Source organism: Telmatherina bonti (assembly GCF_933228915.1).
Source record: "Telmatherina bonti genome assembly, chromosome: 2".
NCBI classification, from domain to species: domain Eukaryota; kingdom Metazoa; phylum Chordata; class Actinopteri; order Atheriniformes; family Telmatherinidae; genus Telmatherina; species Telmatherina bonti.
Window position 1 is genome coordinate 27,341,147 of NC_136620.1, and position 22,105 is coordinate 27,363,251.

The following is a 22,105-nucleotide window of genomic DNA, read 5'->3' on the forward strand; positions in this document are numbered from 1 at the left end:
TTCAAGCACTGGTTAAGAGAAACGTTTCCTTTGATTGTCCAAAGCAAATTTTTGTATGATACAATAATAATATCCAAAGTGCAAAAATAGAAGTATTTTTATCATTTCTGAAATGGAGCTGTCTGCCATTTTGGAAAGCAGTGTATTACATTTTACCATCTCAACATTTTGACAGTTTTTATGCCAAACTGGAACTATAAAACTTGTAATACTAAGATTTACTGACTTTTCTGTGCCGTGCCTTTATAGGTCCTGAAAACAACTTTTTGTTATTTGATGTTTGTCTGGCCTGAATGTATTTGAGGATGAGAGACACTGGAATGCAGAGCTTCAATGTGACAGTTCTTTCGAATAAAATAAACAAATAAACAAATTTATTTTGAAATTTTGATATGCTTAGCTGCTAAAAATATTAGGATGATCACCGATCAAATCCCAAACATGATTTCAATAAATGATGGTAAAGAAGAGTAGAAATGACTAAATGTTTTATTTTACACATCAATTTTTAAGTAGATCTTTGAGCAGAAAGACTGACAGGAAGGGATTCATGATCAGCTATTTTCAGTACAGTCGTGTAACTTTTTGATTCAGGTCACTGAAAGTTTAATGTCACAGCTGTCAAATCATGCAAGAAATGCGCAGAGCCCAATATTAGGTGTTGGAAGATGCTGCTTTAATGATGCACATGTAAATCATGAATATATTCATCTTATTCAAGTATTCATTACTTTTGTAACATGTTGACATTAAATTCTAAAATCTATTTATGGCTTTAGAAAACATTGTTAGCAGTACAATTTTTTTGTGTGTGTTTTTTACAAGATGAGTTAAACAAAAACATAAAAATCATTTTTAAAAAAAAGGTTTTAATGCACCATTGATATCATTTTTGGCCCTTATAAACCATTTGACAAAAGTCATGTTTAACTGCTGAGTTTATCACTTATTTTCTCGCTTCAGTGTGATGATTTACATGCTGAAGCATTTCATTCTTCCAAGAAAACCGCAGCTCCACCACCTGGCTTTGATACAAACAAACTTTGTTTTTCCATTGCTGCCCGCCGTGGATCAGGGAGGAAGTAAGCTTCTCTGACAGCTTGTAAGAAGGACTCCACCTTCTCACTGGGAACCATGGAGACGGCACAGCCTCCCCATCCCGCTCCTGTCAACCGGGAACCAACAGCCCCCGACTTCCTGTGATGAGGAGAGACAGTAAAAAGTATTTAACACTAACCTTCAGTTCCATTAAATCTCATCTTTAATTTAGGAAGAAGGTGAACGAATAATGAACCAGAAGACAGAGAGAGGATCAGTATAGAAAAGTTATTTTAATTGTATGAAGAAGATATGACTGAACAGTTCTATACTGTTGATTGAGCTGTATGTACTCTGTAGTATAGAGTACATACAGCTCAATCAACAGTTTGATCAGTCCTTTGTAAGGTATTTGATTATGAGTTCTATATATGATAAATGTGGTAAATAAGTAGAACTGGAGGTCTGCACACCACCACACAAGTTTCATCTATTGTCCTGTCATTTCTAAGTAAAGCTGACAGAGTAAAACATTTCTGGCATTTTCTGATAAAAAAGGCTTAAAAAAAAAAAAACCACAAAAAAAACCACAATCCATAATCCATAACTTGAGTTTTTTGTGATAAAACAAGGTGTTATTCAATTTAATAGTATGACTAATAAATATTTTGTTTGAATAATTCAGAAAGGATCATAGTGTCAGGCCAAAATTAGACTGAGCTACACTCTCAAAAATAGAGGTACAAGATAAGGACATTTCTGTACCTATAGGTACATTTTAAAGAAATGTTCTCTCAAAAGTACAATACTGGTCTTTAAGAGACCAGAAGCACACCTTCAGAGTATGAAAAAGGGTTCAAAGTGACATAAAGTACAAATTTGTACCATTTTGACCATAAGGGTACCTGCAGCATTGAAAAATGTAATGTTAATGGCTGTAATGTTACAAACTAGAGCAGAGTTGAGTGATGACAGTAGTACTAGTAAACAGTCATTTATTACACCAGACAATGAAGGTCAGATGCTGCAAACTAAGTGTATGGCTGGTCAGTATTTTGAGTTTTTGAAGATTATTTCTAGATTAAAGATAAGATAATATTGCTAAGTGGCATGGACCAGGCCTGATGCTGTGAAAAACATAAAAAACATAACTTGATAAGGTACAAAAATAGACCAGAACTGAAGGGTACAGAAATGTCTCTCAAAAGAGTACACCCCCAGCGACAAGCATTTGTACCTTTTTAGGTACAAGCTGGTACCTCTATTTTTGAGTGTGTAGGGGAGAATAAAACAGAGAGCAATGTTGGGTTAAATTAACTAATAACTTTTGATTCTGAATTATTTTAGGATTAGCTTCTCTGTTTGCTCAATATGTCTAGTTTATAGACACATTTGCACTTAGATATTTTTAGGCTTTCTCAAAAACCGATTTTGCCTTGTCTCAGACATTTCTGATCAATAATTGCTCACTTTAATTTAAGTGATTCAGTGAGCAAAATTATTGTAGTTTTATCCAATTTCCAATAATACTTTGTATTTCTACACAGCTTTTGAGAACTTCATTTGCACACCGTACTGAGGTTTACATTTGGGGTACAAAACATAACGTTTGTGTCCATTACTGAGACTTCAGCCACAAAATTGACTTTCAAAGCATATTGCAAATTAATCCAGCTCTACTCTAAGTAAACGTATTTGTAATAATCAAATATTACTTAAATGCCTATCACTAATATCAAATTCTATCTTTGAGTACTCACAGACAGATGTCTACCAGTTGGTCCAGTTCAGGACAGCTGCACTCATACAGGTCTCTGCAGCTTGCATGGCTCTGGTTCATCAGCTCTCCCAGGAGTTGCATGGATTCTACAGGTCCAGAGTCACACACACTTTTGAACGTCATCACTCGGGCAGCTTCGCCATACACATGCTTGGCTCGCTGGTGAAGCTTGAAGTGTGTTACTAGCAGAGACAAAGGCAAAAAAAAGTCAGGCAAACCATCATTTCTGATGTCCAGTCAAATCTTGTCTACATGGCATCAAATATGGCTAAAATGTTCAGATATGATGATGTACTTTCTCAACTACTTCATGCATCCGAAAAAAAAGGGTCAGTTGGTGCTTTAAAGAAAAAAGTGAAAGGAAAATATAAATGAATAGTTTCATGATACATAGTATCATTAAACATAGAAAAGGATCATTAAGAAAATAAATCTTAAATTCAATTTCTTTTGTTTAATAAATATGAAATAAACATTAAACCAAGATTGACTTAAAAATTTGTCTTACCCAAATTTACATATTGCAGTTTGTGCTGAAGCTATCCATTACTTTGTCAGCTATCTATTAAATGATCGTTATATCCAGTCTGATCACCTCCTGCTCATATGTGTGATTTAAAAAGACGAGGTGGGATGACTGACTTAGAATCATCCATTTGCATGCTGCTCCTCACCATCCTGAGTGTTGGAGCTCAGCAAGTCTGTTGAGAGCTGCTCCAAGGTGATGCACAGCGTCTTGCAAACCTCTTCACGGCTGTATGGCTCAGGATGCAACACCTCATCCACCAGAGTCAGCATCTCCTCCAGTGAGGCCTTCAGCTCTGTCTGAACCTGAGCCAGCTTCAGCAGCCCACTAGAGTCCAGACCCCGTGCTTGTGCCAGAATCTGAGGTAAAAAAAACCCCCAAAATATTAACTTTGATGGGATATGTAATCGTGTTTGGTTTAAATGTTATTTCTTTTACCTATGATATAGTGCATCTCTCAAGTAAGTAAATCTGAATACCAAGAAAATCACTCAGAGTGCAGACCTCTGCCAAGCAGCTCATTTCTACCCACATTGTTATTTTTATACCTTATGTTATACTCCTCCTTTAATTTTATTTGTATACACCATTAGATTTCTAGATACACTGATAGTGAATCCAGAGTGTCTTGACTATAATGTGGTGTTTACTTGATCTTGCTGGGATCCAGATCTAACTTCATATGTCATAAACCATGTTGGGAACTTCTCATGCATTTTTTTTTTTTTTTTTGGCCGAGCACTCTGACAATTTACTGTGGAGTAATTGGATCACTCCTAAAATTGAACTGAATCTAAGTTAAACCAAGACCCATTATCAAGAAAAAGAATGATGAATATCTGTCCAGTAGTTTTTGCACAAAGTTGCTAACAGAAAGACGAATAAACACAAGGAAAAACATAACCTTACTCACCTCCTTGGCGGAGGTTATAACAGATGTTTCCAGGCATAGACTTCATTTAGTTAAGTTTAAAACCTTAAGCTTGGTAATAAAATATCTGACTAAGATCAAAGCACCTTTGTGGCGATCCGACACTCCACCACACGGATGTTGTAGTGAGAAGAAGCAGCTTTATTCATCTCCTTGCAGCAGTTGGAAATTACAAACACAGGCCCCTCTGGTAGCTTGACATCCGTGGCCCTCAAAGGCTGGAACTCTATAAGTTTTGCCTGACAAAAAAAGATAATATCATTTTAAAAAAGGATTCAGTGAGTAAATCAAAATACATGTGATCATATTAAAAGTCTTTATACAGATAGAAGTAGATTTGAAACCATTTAGGAATAATTTACGTTATCTGCTTTAAGAAGTTCAATTAATTGAGATGCATTCCATCTGTCAAACATAATGATAATACCCAATGTCATAACAGAAAAGCTATGTACAGTTCCTTTCTCTGCCAGGAAGGATATAGACTGGTCCATGCCTCCTCCCTCTGTACCAATGTATCGTTCACATTTGGCACATATCTCAGCTAGAGACACCTGGAGGAAGAATTACACAGGAAAACAGAGAGTATAAAGCATCAAACATAAAAGAATTCTTAAAATGCTCTCTATTAAATATTCTCCCACACTGAATCAAATTATTATTTACCCCAAATAATGTGCAGAACTTATAATTAAGTTAAATGTGAAGAGATTTTACCTTGGAGAGGGACTTTTGGTTTGCCTCCATTGTCAAGAGGCCTGAGCAACAAACTAAGGCACTTGAACTGGACAGACCAGAGCTTGGAGGAATGGTTCCATCTATAACACATGACATCCCTGCTAAACGAGTGATCCCAAACCTCTCCTGTTGATGAAAACATTAAAACAATGCATCAATGCTGCAAAGCAATGTTTGTTGTTATGTTTTTATTCAACTAACAGTACATCAAATATGGCTTACCTGAATACCTTTAACTCCACAGAGAAAATAATAATACCACTTTGGGTTGTCACTGTCTATGATGATTTCCTCTGAGCATGATTGTTTGAAATCTCTGCAACAGAAAATAAACTTAGAAAAAATCCATGACACCATATATATATTTAAATTAAATTATTTACAAAAAAAGAAAAGCACTACAAGATCGAAATCAAAAAGTATTGAACTCTTACTGGTACTGAGGATTAGTGTTGGCAAGCTGGATCATCCCTGAACTGTTGACAGACACAGCTGCGAGGATATTCTGCTCAATCGCCATTGGTAGTACAGAATAGCCACAGTAGTCGATATGTTCTCCTGGGAAGTGACAAACGTATATAAGATATATGAGGAATAGTTTGAATTTTATAAATTAAAAGATGTACACTGAAAGTATTACCTACACAACTATTTACAGATAGAAACACCAATGCAACTTATTCTAAATAAACACAAATCATATATAAAATAGAAATACCTATTAGATTTACCCTTCCGGGTGCACATGCATAGAAGAGAGGAGATTCTCCATACTTTGTTTCAAATGTAGTTTTTAAGTTTTTCAACCTGTAATTGACAAAAAAAATCTAGTATGTTTCATAGAAAACAGGAAGTTTATTTATCACGAGACTAATTTAATGTTTGTTACCTTTCATTACTATTTATCGCCGTCTTTATCTTGGGTGGATTTGCAGCCATATCCACAAATAATTCGGTTACTAATGTAATCTTTGGCTGGTAAGAAGGAGAATTCTTACAGAAGAGTTCACACAGAGCCTGACTGTTGTCAGCTGACTGCCTCCGATGGATCCCGGATATGTAACCGCTGAACTCCAGTCAGCCTAAAAACAGAAGCTTTGTACCTTTTCAATTTTGACAGTGCAGAGAGAGCTGACTCTGGAACAGTGGCAAAGAGTGAATGCCAAATACGGAAGTCGCCTGAGTCGCGTGTACCACATGTCCTAAATGGGCCGCCGTATGCATAGTCATACAGGAACTATGATTCTGATTCGTGTTTTTAGCATATCTATCTATCTATCTATCTATCTATCTATCCATAGACATCATATATACGATATATATGTTATATGATACATATATATATACGTATCATATACGTATATGTGATGTCTATGTATCTATCTATCTACTACATTACCCGTAATTCTACACATTCTGTTACTATGGAGACGTGTTTAGCTAATAGCATTTTGTTTCTTCTTGTTCTTATCTGGAAGTTGACAACAACAAATATTGTCAGCATATATGTTGTGCTTAGTGGTGGTATTGTGGGCAAATAAATCAGCGTTGACAACATAAATCTAGTTTTTATTCTAACAAACGCTGGATACAGTTGGTGTGTTGAGAAATTCTGCCGACTACCCTTGTGGCGGTTCGGCGCTGTTAATGCGCGCGAGTTTCAAAGTGGGCGAGTCTGTTTAAAGAGGACGCTCCACCGGCTAATTAGTTAGCTGAGCCGGCTAGCTTAGTGTCTCATAAAGTTTAGTGTTCAGTGAAATAATGGAAACGTGGCGCTAAATAGTATACTGTCCAGGGCTTCATGGTAAACATAGAAAGAAATTGGCGTTTTGTTTTTTTTTTAAAGGATGACTTCCTTTTTTTCTAACGAAGTCGGAAACAACGCTAGTTAGGTAGCTAGTGTGCATGCTATCTAATGTAAACAGCGTGGCTAACAATAAATGTTTACCACGCTTTAAAGTTACTCGGATCAACGAGGAAGTAAATAAACGACGCAAACGTCTGCCTCATTTCTAGTAGGTAAGTAGTAAATGTAGATATGTATGTGTGTATGTTTGCGTTTTAAGCTTTTTGGTAATTTAGATTTTGATGTTTGTTACTGTTAGGTGAAGATGATCGGTGCCAGGTATTGCTGAAGAAACTGCTTTGCTGCTGAGTGTTAACACCTTACCGGGGTCCAGATCTTTGAACCCCACCATTTAATCGAGTCAGGTGACTATCACGGTGCAAAGAGTTTTGTTTTATATTGAGTAAGACAACTTGTCCTATTTCTCCCTCACTTAAATTTGTTGTATCCCTTGTCCCTACAGGGAGGCACTGCAACATGTCTATTGATTTTGACAGTGCTGCTCTTCAGACTCAGCATGATGATGAAGAATACGACCAGGAAGACTATGCAAGAGAGCAAGAGGTGCAACACACACAGCATGTTTCCATTTGGATGGCATTTAACACCCATGTGTGTGTGTCCAGAGTTGTTTGGATAGTGTTGTGTACTGTTTTGAGGTTGTATTATGTTAGTTATTCACGATTTCAGATAACACAAGCTCGTCAAGTAAATGCTTGTATTATAGCAAGTAAAACACTGAACTTGTTCTACTTCTGAAAAGCATCAAGTGTCATTACATACAGGTACATATCAGAAAATTATAATATGAAAAATTTCAATATTTTTTGTCACTCATTTCAGAATGTGAAACCTACACTACTCAAAAAGTTAGGGATATTTTGCTTTCAGGTGAAATTTATGGAAAATGCAATATGTTCATGCTACAGTGATATAATATCATAAAAGTAAGACATTTAAGTAGAAGGATGCACTACTGATTTCCTCATCTCAAAAAATTCATTCAACACAAAAGGTAACAACAATGGTAGTTACACCACAACAAAAAATTTGAACGTCTCAATATCTCGTCATGTGCCCTTGAGCATCAATTACAGCTTGACAACGACGTCTCATGCTGTTCACAAGGCAACTTATTGCCTGCTGAGGCATGGCATCCCACTCTTCTTGAAGGGCAGCCCTCAGGTCATTGAGGTTCTGGGGTGCAGGGTCTCGAGCCTCTGCACGACGGCTCAGCTGATCCCACAGGTTTTCAATGGGATTCAGGTCTGGAGAGAGTGCAGGCCATTCCATTTGAGGTACACCAGTCTCCAACAGCCGTTCCCTGATGATGCGGCCTCGATGAGCAGGAGCATTGTCGTCCATGAAGATGAAATTAGGCCTGTGCTGTTCATGTAGGGGCACAATCACTGGATTAATGATGTTATTCAGGTAGTATGGGCTTGTCACTGTACCATTCACAAAGTGTAGGGCAGTTCTGTACCAAGTGGACACCCCTGCCCACACTGTAACACTGCCACCACCAAAAGCTCGCCTGGTGACAACAGTGGCTGATGCATAGCGGTCTCCCTGACGTCTCAAACATCGTTGCCGGCCATCATTTCTGCTCAGTGTGAATCGACTTTCATCAGAGAACAGCACTGAGGCCCACTGATTCCTCGTCCAGCGTAAATGCTCCCTGGCCCATGCAAGACGATGATGCCTGTGCCTGGTGGTGTGGTCAGGTACCCGTGCAGGTCGTCTAGCACGCAGACCACGCTGATGTAAACGGTTTCGAATGGTCTGACGTGACACTTGGGTGCCTCTCACCTCTCTTAAACGTGCCTGGAGTTGAGTGGCATTCATCATCCGGTTTCTCAGGGCAGTGTTCACAATGTAGCGGTCATCAGCACGGGATGTGGCCAAAGGACGTCCACTTCTAGGCCTTTCTGTGACTCTTCCAGTCTCTCGATATCTCTGTTGCAACCTGCTGATGACACTCTGTGACATTCCAAGCTCAGTGGCCACTTCTGTCTGAGAACGTCCTGTTTGAAGCATCGCAATGGCAAGGGACTGTTGTTCCATTGTTAGGTGTTGTCTTGGTCTCATGATGTCAAAATGTGAACAGCATGATGAGGACAACTGTTTAAACATCAGCTCTAATTGAACCAGGACATTTATTGGTCAATTCAAGGATCACACACCTGCCGTGATTTTTGCCGTTAAGCTCCTTGTTAGAGAACAGCAACTTGTGCAAAATTTATTGAAACATTTAACAGTTGGACATGTGCATTTAAAAGCTTAGAGAAGATCACATTAAGTTTACCTGTACAGGTTTGAATGCATTTTAGGCTTGTTGTGAAATTTCACCCAAAAGCTGAATATCCCTAACTTTTTGTGAATAGTGCTATATTATATAGATTCATTATAGATTGAGTGAAACATTTCAAACATTTATTTCTTGAAATTTTGATGATTGTGGCTTATAGATATATGGGTTTTCATTATAGATAATGAAAACCCAAAATGCAGTATGTCAGAAAATTAAATATTTCAGAAGATCAATGGAAAAAAAAGGAAATCATCACTGACTGTGGAAACACTGGACTTCAAGCAACATAGATTCTGTGCCTTTCCACTCTTCCTACAGACTCTGGGACCTTTATTTCCAAATGAAATGCAACATTTAATCTCAGAAACAGTCCAGTCCTTTTTCCAGTCCAGTCGTTGTCTCTGGTTCAGGAGTGGCTTGGCATGAGAAATGTGACATTTGTAGCCCATGTCTAGGATTCGTCTGTGCGTAGTGGCTCTTGATGCGCTGAGTCCAGCTTCAGTCCACTTCTTGTGAAGCTCCCCAAAGTTTTGAATGGATGTTGCTTGACAATGCTCTCAGGCTGCGGTCTGCCTTTTGCTGGGGCATCTTTTCTTTCCATTCAACTTTCCATTAATATGCTTGGATACAGCACTCTGTGAACAACCAGCTTCTTTTCCTTTTATGGCTTTCCCTCCTTGTGGAGGGTCAATGATCGTCTTCTGGACATCTGTCAAGTCAGCAGTCTTCCCCATGATTGTGTAGCCATGTGACCCAGACTGAGAGATCATTTAAAAGTTTAGGATACCTTTGCAGATATTTCGAGTTAATTAGTTGATTAGGGTGTGACACTATGACTTTCTAAAATTGAAGTTTTTCACAATATTCTAATTTTCTGAGATGCTGCATTTTGGGTTTTTCTTATCTATAAGTCGAAATGATCAAAATTTCAAGGACTGAATATTTGAAATGTTTCACTCTATGTGCAATGAATTTATAAAACATATAGGTTTCATACTCTGAAATGAATGACAAAATTTTGAACTTTTTCATAATTTTCTGAGATGTGCTTGTAGCAGTTACTGTTAACATTATTAAAATGATTGTCTATGTCTTGATTGTGTATTTGCCACATCGCTATCATCCCTTTTACGGGAGTATAATCTGTTAGGTTGGTATTTATTTTCAGTTTACTGTGTTGTTAGGAGGAACACAGAAATGTGCATTGTTTAAATTTCCAAATTAAGCCTCAGACAGACACACATCTACATAGTATTACTCATGCATACAATCTGTTGTATCGTGAGTCTGAGCTATGATTGGCTTGTTCATGGGAAAGACCTCCCTTCAGGTGTGTGACACTGCAACTAGCTCTGCCCAGTTGTCTTGCTACTTTCTCTATGCAAGTTATTTTTGTGTCTGTGCCTGACCCCACTTGAGCTGAGTCTGGCTGAAGAAACGGGTGGCTAAATACCAGTTTTACCAGTGCGATTCAGAACTTAACAGAATGGGACTCTGAATAGTAATACTAGATTTTTTTTTCTTTATTATAGCCTACTTGTTAAACACAAGTTGGTCAAGTGGAAAATGTTTGCGACTCATAATTGGAATGTTTCTGCTCCAATTAACCTTGCTATATGTTTTGTCTAAACAATGGACTTCTTTTGGAGCAAAACGCTGCAGTACTACAGCGAACCGACAACATGCCAGGCACGTTTTGGATGTTTCATGTAGAAGGTCATCTATCTAGACAGAAAGGCTAAAACAGTGGCCATCTTTTGGCTTTATGGCTGAAGCAGAGGTGTCTCTCTAGTTTTTAAGTGTGTAAATGTGCTAATATGGGTCCTTTGATTGTGAACGCAGTGGAGGATCTGAGAAATATTCAGCTGTCTTTGTGGGAGGTAAGTCCAGCAGGCTTTGCTTATTTCATCACATGTAGCTGGATGAAAACAAAGCCTGGTCAGTGTGATACTAACAGTGGAATTGATTATCCTCTCTGTTTTCGTATTGTGTAGATCTAAGATGTCTAAACTAGCCATTTATGTTTGTCAGTGTCAGAACTTATATTAAAACTTCTCAGTTAATGGTGAAAATCATCAAATTCATTAACCTGAGACAACTTTGTTCATTTCTTTCAAATGTTTACAGATATATCACTTGTATGGTTCAAGGTTGTGCTTAAATTTATGTATAATGAATTACACTAAAAGGCTGTGAAAAAAGTTTTGATTTCATAGAATTCCAGTTGATTTTTTTGTTTCAGGATGTTGAATTAAAAATTCAGTGGCAACGTGAGGATGGAGCTGCTTTAATCTAAAAACTATTTTATTTTATTTAGTTATTTTTTTACATTGATTCAACCCCTGATGCTTTTCATATCTCTTAAACTACGATTGAATGGTTCTGTTATTTTTCTTCTATCTATTTGTTACTTTATAACCCGGTTGCGAAGCAACCTTGGTGACTCATTTCCATGTGCTATTTCTCTGCAGCTGCACAAACTGCTCACAGACCTGCCAGATGACATGCTGGAGGACAGTAGAGACTCCTCCCCTGAACTTGAGTGTTCCACTTGCAGCAATAAAAACAGCAACAGCAGGTAACACATGCTTCTGTTGACACATTAATGACTCATATTTTGAGAGCTCTGGATGTGCTTTACACACCCTGCACTGCAGATATACTTCACTGATGATATATTTTTGCCTTTCCAGCCCAAAGTCTCAGTGGACTCAACAATGGTCTGATCATACTAAGCCAGCCTCTCATGCACAGGTAGACTGTCAAATATCTCTTGTGCTCATAATGTATTCTTGCTTTTTATCGAGGAAAATAAACAATGATACATGATGTTGTCAATGTCTCTCCTAAGAACTATGAAGGTGACTTGGATGAAGGCTCTCATGAGCAGTATGTTTATAAGAGTGAAGCTGCCCACTTTAATGGATATCAGAGTCACCCTCAAAATCAGCCATTGTCACACACCTGGAGTCAGGACCATCAGTTTGTACCAGGAGATTATACATGCACGAGCATGGGAACAGAAAATTGTACTGAGACCAGTGATTTTTCTACTGGGTTTGAGTCAAAGCCTTATCCCGAGCAAAGAGACAATCCTGTGGAATATAATAGTGAAGGAACGTTTAGGGATGAGCCCTGCCACGGGGACCACGACACAAGCAATCATTTTAAAGTAAGTGGTCTATCTTTACATTGCAAATTTGCCAAAATACCAACTGAATCCTGGATGTTAATTAATGCAATTAAACAAAAAAAAAAAAAAGTCAAGCAATTTTTTTTTTCATTTTTAATGTGCAACTGTAAACAAAACAAACATTTAATTGTGAAGCATTAAGTCGATATGTTCGTTTGCCTTATTGCCATACTGTGTTTCTTTCTTTTGATCTTCAGAATTTAAAGTCAGGGCTGAGTGGCAAAAGTGGAAATCAGTACAAAGCCAGTTACAACCCTCACCGTCCTGCGCATCAGCGAGACACGTTTAACACACAGCCTACTCAGCAAGAGGATCAGTTTCAGCATCTACAAAGAGAATTCCTTGATTCAACTCAACGTGAGTCTTGTTATCTTTATTTTGATAACGAAAGTGTATTTTAATAGTATTGTAGGATTTCTGTATCGGAATTATCATTAGCTAAAAACAGAATTGTGTTACTGCTGTCATTTCTCTGGCCCTCTTTCTACAAGACTCAATTCAGAATATTTTAAAGCATGAAATATTCTGAATTTGGTCTTAAAATATTACATACAAAACATTTTCTTATACAGTTGCTGATTGGATTAAGCCTTTTTTTGCTTCTGTAAAACACTAACTCGGCTTGCCTTCAGCCTTTTATATCTGTTTGCTGTTCTCCTTTGATTTGTGCTCACCTTTACTGCAGTTCAGTATGAACATATTACCAACAAAGCTGTTTTTCATTCTTCTGTTTGTGTTGTTTGACCCTAAGAGTGGTAAAAACTGATTTACATCAATGTATGTCAATTCAGTGCTCAACAAGCCAATAGATAGATAGATAGATACAATAGCATTGATCCAAACTTTTGATCAAACATTTGTCATTTGTAAGATGTTATAGATTTTAATTAACATTGCATCTTTATAGAATTTGTGATATTGTCAAACTTCGAATTTATATATAGTATTGTTTCATAACCAGATTTGTGAGTTACACCTCTGTTTTGACAATAGAAGAAGTTGTGTGGTTCAAATACAATGCAAGTCATCTTCCAGGCTGCAAGATTGCACCAATAAAATCCTAATTTCATAACCACCAAATTATTAAAATCAAAGTGCAAGTAATTTGAAAATAGCTATATTTAAAATGATCACATGGAAATCACTCATTGTGTTATACACATATGCACTGAACCTAAAAAACATTGGTAGCCTAGGAGATAAAAGCTTGAGGGATCTGTGAATTGTTGTTGATGCCACTTAAACACATTCTTTGGGATGAGTAAGACTTGAGCTGATTTGCTTAAAAGACACATGATATAAGAGTTTGAATCACACAGCACACAGTGTGTAAATCACAATTTCAAGATGTCTGAAAATGAGTTAGAGCAGTTTGTCGGACTGATTTTTAACAGTTGAAGATACTCTTGTGTAGAGTTTTTAAGAGTGTAAAACCAAAACGACTGGGATTACTTCAGGATTCCTTAAATATAATTCTATAACCTGCACCTAATCAATAGATATTGCTTGAAAAAAAGTGTATTTATTTTGTCTATGTGAGAAGTACATTGCAGTATTTTGAATAAATTTGTTTTCTGGGTTTTAGAAAATGCTGAGCGCGAGCAACTGGCTCAGATGCAAATTTTGAATAAAGCTCAACAGAGGCAAATTGAAGACTTGGAGCGAAGACTAGAAGATTCACGTCGTAATATGAGATACATTGAGCATCAGTTTGCAATTGTCAAAGGTAAGTTTCTACCTTTTTAAAATGAGTTGTGTAAGCTCACATGAGGTAATATGATCACACTGAATGATGGTGCACTTTTTTCAAATGCATTTAATAATTTAGCCTCTAAACAATCTTTATGAATGAGTCTTCGTAAGAATAATATCAAAGTACATCTGACATTTTCTGTCTTGTAAGGTGAGCTTTCCTGTTTTTACACTACTATACGTCTGCCCCCTGGTGGCTGTTAATGGGCCGTGCATGTTCCTTTTTAGTGGATTTACTGCTCATGAGAATATCGTCATTATTGTCGATCAACAGATGAAAAGAGTGGTCTAGCAGTAAGTCTGAAGGAATCAAGTCGATTGATTGAAGAGGCCAAAGAGAGAGAGGTTCAAATGCACAAAAAGCTGAAGGCAATGGAGCAGCAAGTCCAGATTCTCACTGAGAAAGACCAAGAGGTAAATGTTTGACTTACACATACTGTATTAACTTATGTGTAATCCACCAACATTTGTTCTTTCCAGGCCTTTATACGTTACATTATGCAGTGTGCATTTAATGCAACTGGAAGCTGTGACAGCCTTAACAAATTAAAAAAAAAAGAAGCTAAATATCCCTGCTTCTCATCCAATGGTTGCTGGGTTAGGCTCCAGCCTCTCTGTGACCCTTAACTGGAACAAGCGTTTAAGTAAATGGATGGATAGAAGCTAAAATATCCAAAGGATTTCTACATCTGCTTTGTGAGCTGCGCTGCATGTTGTTTCTGAAGCGTTCATAAGAATTGTGAGTGTAAAGACATTTTCTTGATTTGCAGAACATGAAGAAACAGAGGATAGCAGATGCTGCAGTGGATAGCATGAAGCAGCAGATGTTGGAGCTTTGTCGCTCTGACACCTTGTCCAGAGCGCGGGAGCAGCATGATAGAGACGTTGCCATCATGAAGGAGCAGCATGAGACTGCATTGTTGGCCCTTCAGCAAAAGCTTGACTCTGCCTCTCAAGCTTTGAGTGAGCTGGTCTGTAATTTCACTGATATGCACAATTCATTCTGTTAAAAACTTTTTTTTTTTTTTTTTTTTAAATCATATCTATATACAGCTACACTGTTGTCTGTAGCAAATTTCCTTTCGGGGACAATAAAGTTTATTCTGACATTCTCAGTCGCCAGTAGATTCAATCAACTACTATATTTTTATTCTTTCAGACTGATGTCAACCAGAGGTTACAAGAACGTGTAAAGTTTTTGGAGCACCAGAGAGAAGAAGATCAACTTGAGAGGGCCAGAGTCGTCAATTCCTTCACACAGCGTCTGGAGGAGAGTCAACAAAAATGTGCCAAGTTGCTGGAGACAAGTGAGTCAGGACACCTACATCTGTACTGAGAATACATCATTTATCTACTAATCCCAGCACGTTCCTAAACAGCTTGCAGAGATGTTCAGTCATATCCTCTCATCGAAATAAATCTTTGCTTTTCTGATCATTTTTTTAGATTCAGTCCAAGAGATGAGCCAAATGCAAATCAGACTTCAGCAGGCTCAGTCAGCCAAGGCACTGAGTGAAAACATGAATAAAGTTTTACAGGTTTGGATCCTGATTTTTCTGCCTCAGAACACAATGACTGTCAAAATATTGTAACTCAGAAAAAAGATGCTTAAACACGGAGATCTAAATGGTTCTTGTTTATATTTTTATTACAAAGGAGGATATGGCTGATCTAAAGGAGCAGATCACTTTGTATGAATCTGCGATGAAACATGGCGTCATCGCATTAGACTTAAGTAGTGACTGGGAGAACCATCTGTCTGAATCCTGTATGGAACTGGGATTGAAGAAAATCAACAGGAAAAATGGCACTTTTCACAGGTACACTGAATATTATGGTCCTCACTATGTCTTTGAGTCTGCGTTATTTTCCCATGATTGCTAGTACACATAATAAAATCAGCCCTTTCATGTAATCAGAACTAAACAAAGTTACATCATGCCTTTCAAAACTTTGTTGCTTTCCTCAGTCCTGTTCTAGCACAATTGTCAGACTCCAAGCTGCCCAAGGATGAGGCTTTACGGCTGCTGAGAGTAGAGATGCAGCGCTGCCTGGGATGTTTGAAAGGGAAAAGGCAGAAGATCAGCCAGCTGCAGGAGGAGCTTCAACGCTGTCAGGCTCATGTGAATGAACTGAAGACTGAGTTAGATGAAGCCAAACTCAACTCGATGAGTTCTCCTCCAATGGTCAATTTTAAACTTTAATTTAGCCATAATTTTTTTTTTTGTTTGTTTGTAGATATTGGGTGAGAAACATAAATCCTTTTTTTTTCTGGATTTTACAGGTTGAAGAGTTGAGCCAGTTGACACATCGAGGTATAACTGGAGAACCTCAGAAAGAGCTGATTAGACTACAGGAAGATAAACAACACTTACAGGAACAAGTGGAGGTTGTTGTTTATTGCATCAGTATTTTTTATTTTTAATTGTAAATGAATGAATGATACAATTTTGTTCTTCAACTGCAGCTACTAGAAAAGAAGAATAAAGAGTTGAAACAGAGCGAGGAAAAGTTAAAGTCTGCCAATTCTGAGCTGTGCACCAAAATGAGGGAGATGATCCAGGAGCTCGACCAAGAAAAGCAGGAAGCTGCAGAGAGGTAAGAAACGGGGTGTACACTACATTTACCATTTCCACTTACTTTATTTTGAGTTGTTTGGATGAAGTATTTGTATTTTGTTTGTTTTTTGAGAGCTGAACGGATTCAGCAGCAATACAGAGACGACGTGGTGAACCGAGTCAGAGCAGAGCTCACGCTGGAGCATGAAACTCAGGTTGAACAGCTGACAGCACAGCATCAGCAGCAGCTTCAGCACTTACAGTAAGTCTTGTGTTAATGTTGCTGGAAATTGTTGTCCTCTCAAACAATTTGTGGCCTATTTACACTATTTGTGTTTTTCCTCAGAAGCCAGCTGCAGGAAGTTAATGATAAGATGTTAGCTGTGCAGGAATGTTACCTATCTGTCTGCAAGGAGAAGAGCCTGCTGGAGGAAAGAATAAGCATCAGAGAGAAAGAAGAGGCTTTGATCAAAGAGGAGAGTACTGCTGCTGCTGTGGAGAAGCTGAGAGGGGAGCTTGAGGCTCAGCATCAGGCCTCCATGTTGCATCTTAAAGCAGTTTGGTCCAAAGAGAAGGAAACTGAAATCCAGGAACTTGTGAATTCTCATGTTGCAGCAGCTGAAGCTAAGTGGAAGGAGAAACTGCAAAAGGTCTGACTTCTACTAAAAGATTGCTCTCCTTGTCCTGCAAAGGTGACCTCATGTCACAATCTTTTTTTTTTTTTTTTTTGTTTGCAGATGGAGAAGAGTTGGGCGGCGAAGCTGGAGGACGCGAGGAAAGAAAAACACAGTGAGTCTGTTGAGGCGATCTGTCAGACTGACAAGACTGAGGAGGATCGACGAACCATTTCTGCTGAAGAGCTGAACTCCAGGCTTGGTGCCCAGAAACAGCAGCTGCAACTGGAGGCTGACAAAGTGCGATGCAAAGCAGTGGAGGATGCCAGGAAACAAGTCCAGAGAGAGTTACAAGAGAAACACCTGGAAGATTTGACCAAGCAGGTCAGCGGGTTTTATAATCCTCACATCGAATGCGCTTTATTGAATTTGGTGAAAGTATTTTCCACCCATGTGGAGATAACACTGATTAGATGTAGCTCTTTTTTTCTGATGCTTTCATGCTGGCAGAATGTTTAATCAAAGTTATGGTCCCTTCATTTGAAAAGGTCAAATGTAATAATTTTTATCAATATTTTGGTGTTTCAGGTTGAAGGTGCAGTAACTCGGGCCTATAACCACTGGGTTGAGGACTTGTCTTCATTACCAGAATACCAAGCCTGTCTTCAAGCAGAAAAGGAGAAATGGGAAGAGCAACAAGAAAAGTTCACAGAACAAAGAGTATGATGGGAATTTCTAACTTTTAAAAAGTTTAGCTAATACAACATTCGTTTTCTTTTATGAATATGAATCTTAATGTAAATGTTTCAGGTGTCCCAGGCTTTAAGAGAGGCAGAGGTGCAATGCAACAGGAAGCAAGAGAACCCCCTGGAAGAGCACAGCATGCAGAAGGCAGCAGAGCTTCAAGAGGAGGTGGCAGCTCTCAAGAGCCAGCTGGAACAAGCGATCAGAGAGCAAGCTGCCCTGGTGAAAGCTGAGCTGGCTGGAGCCAGGACAGCTTGGAACCGAGACAAACAAAAGGAAATCTCGATGATCAAGGCCAGCAGCGAGCAAGCGTACCAAACCAAGCTGCTAGAGCAGCGCAGAACGCTGGAGCAGGCTGTGCAGCAAGTCAGAGCAGATGCTGAGCTCCAGACGAAGGAGCTGCTCCTGCAGACGGAGGCTAAGCTTCAGCAGACTGTGAGAGCACGAGAGGAGGATTGGAGGTGCCAGTATGCAGAGAAGGAGCTGAAACAGAGACAGGAGTTGAGAGATGAATTTCTAGCAGAGCTTGAGACTGGACTGGCGGAGGTCTATACTCAGCTTCTTGGAGCCCCTAAGAAAGATCAGCAGGGGACTGTGGACAGCGGGAGGACCAGTGGATCTACATCTGAGGCTAAAATGATTCACATCATCCAGGCATCATGCAGAGACATGGTGAACAGAGCTGTGTCCCAGGCCAAGTCAGAGTGGAAAAAAGTCAGTTTGATATAAGTTATGTAAAGATATTACGTTAAGCAATTTTATCTGTTTATAATTTAAGGAGGATGGCTTTTGCTCATTTTTCTTTTTAAGTTGGTTTCCTTTTAAGATGCTGTTTACTTTCCCACAGATGAGTGAAGAGAAGCTGAGCTGTGTCTTGAAGGAAACTCAGGAACAGCATATGAGAGAAATCAACAAAATGCAAAGTATGCAATTCACTAAAGTCTGTTGAATGCAGTAAATACTCACATCTCTTTAAAGTGCATTGTTCATGCAGGGAAACCACAACAATGCATTCTTAGTTCACATGAACGACTTTTCTATTATTTCCAGGCTCTTTATTCCAGAGGAAGGAGCAGTCTCATTGCAGGAAAGAGTGCAGCGAGACCGTAAGTAAACTACAGAAGAAGAACCAGGAGCTCCAGAGACATTTAGAGAAAGCCTGTCGACAACTTCAGCACAGCGTTCGAGAGCACAAAACAGCCGTGCAGCAACTGAAAGGTTTAGTTGTTGTATTTGAACGTTTCTCTAAAAAGTCTCCAAAAAGTCTCCATCAGCTGACACTGCATCTGTGTTGATCAGATATACTGCTTTGATTTGTAGATGAGCATGAAAAGAGCTTACGAAAGGCAGAGAAGGAACATCTGCAGCAGTTAGAGGAAATGAGGAGAGCCACAGAATCCCCAGTGTATGTAGTATTATTATTATTATTATTATTATTATTATTCATTTTTATTATTTATCATTGTTATTCTTTATTTTTAACCAATCATGTAATACTGTTTTGCATATTAAAGTTAAAAATGAAACATTTTTGCCATTATTGTTTTGTAAGACTATTTTAGCTGCACCATAATTAGCAGCTCACATTCAGAGTTATATCCACACATAAACTTGGAGCACTTGATCAGTTTCTCCTGTTTTAACAAGACTGACTCAACAGTTTTTTCTGTGTGGGTCAGTTGCTGTGGCGACTGTGTACTTGATGAAATACTTGAATCAAGGTTTTATTTAAGTTTTTCTTCAGTATTTAAATATGTGAAAAGCAAGAAAAAAAAAGACTTAATGAAATTAAATGTTTCATAACCTTTTTATTGATCTAGCGATCTAATATCTATCTCTCCATTTCTCTCTCTTCCTTTCTATACTTGCAGAAGTCCAGATCACCAACAGAATCTTCAGCAAGGCCTGGAGGAGATGAAGCAGCAGTACCTGGTGACTGTAGAGAAGATCAGAGGCAAGTGTTGGTGCTGTAGGAGCTGATAAGAACGAACAAAACACTATTTAAGCACCGTGTGTGATGACCTGTTCCACACTGCATGTCCTCGCTCATGAATCTTTTGCCTGAGCATTAATCTTCACCCTGTTTCCATTTGACCCGGTAAATAAGTGATTTTAATTGTGCGTTTTTTGTCAGGAGACATGCTGCGCTACCTCCAGGAAAGTCGGGAGCGTGCAGCAGAAATGATCCGCATTGAGGTGCAGAGGGAGAGGCAGGACACTGCCAGAAAGATGCGACGCTATTATCTGACCTGTCTGCAGGAGTTACTGGAGGATGGGGGAAAGACTACGGGGTACCGTAATTGTCCAATGCTTGTTTGCTCGCTTTGCGATGGCTCCTCAGGCTAATTGTATTGATCTTTGTGTCATCTGCAGAGCTGAGAAGAAAATAATGAATGCTGCAAGCAAGCTGGCGGCCATGGCTAAAGTGCTGGAAACTCCTTTCAAAAGTAAATCTGGAAAGAATTACAGTTTAGCAAGTGAGTCCTATTGTCCACACCTTCTTTATCATGGATTTTCTTTCTCCACAATATAAATTTGGTGTGCATCTGTGTTTTGTATTGGCAGGTTGTTCAATGGCTGTGCCCACCACTGCAGATGGCAGCTTGCCAGGTAGAAACGCAGCTTTCAGTAAGAACCTGTCCGCTCTATCCAGGGTTCCTGATGTAAGGCCAGAGGAAAGATCTCATGGGGAAAAGACTTGTGCTGATTCGGGGCAGAAAACAATCACTGCAGTTAGGAGCAAACTTCTGAATCAACAGGATTCTCCGCGTTGTCAGGAGGCCTCAGCGAAGGAAATCCCAAACCTCCAAATCTCTCATCCAAATCTCCCTCCTTACAAAGCCGCTTGTCAGACGGCTTCTCGATCCGTTGTGGATTGTGGTGGTAAGTCTGTGAGGGGTAACAGCTCAAAACTGTACCTGCACGGAGGTGATTCTAGCAAAGACGACAGCAGCCTGGAGCCAGGGCAGCAGAGCAACTCTGTACTTGTCCAAGAGGCTCCTGTCAGAGATGAGAGACAGACTGACTGGAGCATGACAAGCTATGATTCAGACATAAGCCCTCAGTTTACTAAACTGCCCTATTCAGGGAGGAAAGTTGAACCAGTCAAACCTTTTTCATTGTCTGCAGCATCAACCAGTGGAATGGCAGAGTTTGGCAGCTTCACACCAGTTGTTTCTGACCTAACTGTTTATAATAAGATTCCCAATAAGTCATCTACCACCAAAGTCTTTACCCACTCACAAACACGTCCACACAGAGAGCCTACTCCCGGTTCTGAAGGTGAAATCCAGCAGGGAGCTTTTTCTGGGCCTCTGTTCTCTGAATTGAGACAGCGACAACAGGATAGCGGCTTCGACAGCCCCTTCTGTCAGCAGAAGTGAGAAAGGAAGGGCAGGTATGAGGCTGGGTGCTGATATTCCAGTTAGCTCATCAAATTGTGCCTTTAGGACATTATTGAATGTTTACGTGATGAAACTTATTCCTTTTATAGCCCATTACAACATGCAGTGAAATTATTTGTTTGCTTTGCACTGCAGAGTAGCATAGAATGATTATTATCCTTGCATGTATGGGCCGGCAGGTTAACAACCATAGCTACGTAGTTTAAATTAGCAGAGAGACCTAAAGTGGGTGAACACAAGCAGAGCAGTTTTTCTCGTGTAATTAAAATCTCTCCTCTACTAGCACATTTCAGTCTGAACACTTTACTTCTTCTGGGCTGAATCTGCATAAAGCCAGTGTAGTGTGAAATTCTGGACATTCCTTGTAAACGTGAAACTATTCTCTCTGTCTTTCATATGCATCAAGAAAATTTCCACTTAAAGTTAAAATGAAAAAAAAGCCTGAATGAAATATACTGGCAGGTTTTCCAGAAATACATGAAGTTCAGGATAAAAGCAGGTTTATTCAGTCTGTTTCTGTTTAGAACAAGCAGAATTTCATATTCCAGTGTCATTGTGTTTTTATGTTGTGAAATGTTTTGTATTAAGTTCATAAGATATGCTGTGCATATGTTATACATTTTTATACGGTTTTTTTTTTTTTTAAACCCTTTTAAATAAATTAATTTTA

The 22,105-nt window shown here is 38.8% G+C and overlaps 2 protein-coding genes across 2 annotated transcripts; one reads left to right on the forward strand and one right to left on the reverse strand.

Annotated features, from left to right (window-relative positions):
* Positions 1-810: 810 nt before the first annotated feature.
* galk2 (galactokinase 2) lies at positions 811-6,012 on the reverse strand. Its single transcript, XM_079255002.1, has 10 exons — positions 5,903-6,012; positions 5,732-5,820; positions 5,448-5,571; positions 5,236-5,329; positions 4,993-5,139; positions 4,731-4,829; positions 4,362-4,514; positions 3,493-3,703; positions 2,799-3,000; positions 811-1,197 (listed from the first exon to the last, which is right to left on the reverse strand). The coding sequence occupies exons 1-10, from the start codon at positions 5,950-5,952 to the stop codon at positions 990-992; spliced, it is 1,377 nt and encodes a 458-aa protein (XP_079111128.1). The 5' UTR covers positions 5,953-6,012; the 3' UTR covers positions 811-989.
* Positions 6,013-7,336: 1,324 nt separating this feature from the next.
* cep152 (centrosomal protein 152) lies at positions 7,337-21,414 on the forward strand (the record flags this gene model as incomplete). The annotated part of the gene is made up of 26 exons (XM_079257220.1): positions 7,337-7,423; positions 11,642-11,748; positions 11,864-11,924; positions 12,022-12,346; positions 12,574-12,720; positions 13,949-14,089; positions 14,390-14,529; positions 14,886-15,086; positions 15,275-15,422; positions 15,562-15,653; positions 15,772-15,935; positions 16,085-16,301; positions 16,400-16,504; positions 16,583-16,713; positions 16,807-16,935; positions 17,020-17,323; positions 17,411-17,671; positions 17,876-18,007; positions 18,098-18,745; positions 18,879-18,954; positions 19,082-19,249; positions 19,352-19,436; positions 19,903-19,985; positions 20,166-20,322; positions 20,405-20,508; positions 20,597-21,414. The coding sequence occupies 26 exons, from the start codon at positions 7,337-7,339 to the stop codon at positions 21,412-21,414; spliced, it is 5,031 nt and encodes a 1,676-aa protein (XP_079113346.1).
* Positions 21,415-22,105: the final 691 nt, after the last annotated feature.

Bases quoted from the DNA above. Each gene is read 5' to 3' on its own strand.
- galk2 (XM_079255002.1), bottom strand. From the start codon at position 5,952: ATGGCTGCAAATCCACCCAAGATAAAGACGGCGATAAATAGTAATGAA. The intron at 5,330-5,447 runs GTAAGAGTTCAA...TTTCTGTTGCAG, and splicing joins AACACTAATCCTCAGTACCA to AGATTTCAAACAATCATGCT. The intron at 1,198-2,798 runs GTGAGTACTCAA...TCCTCATCACAG, and splicing joins CAACTGGTAGACATCTGTCT to GAAGTCGGGGGCTGTTGGTT.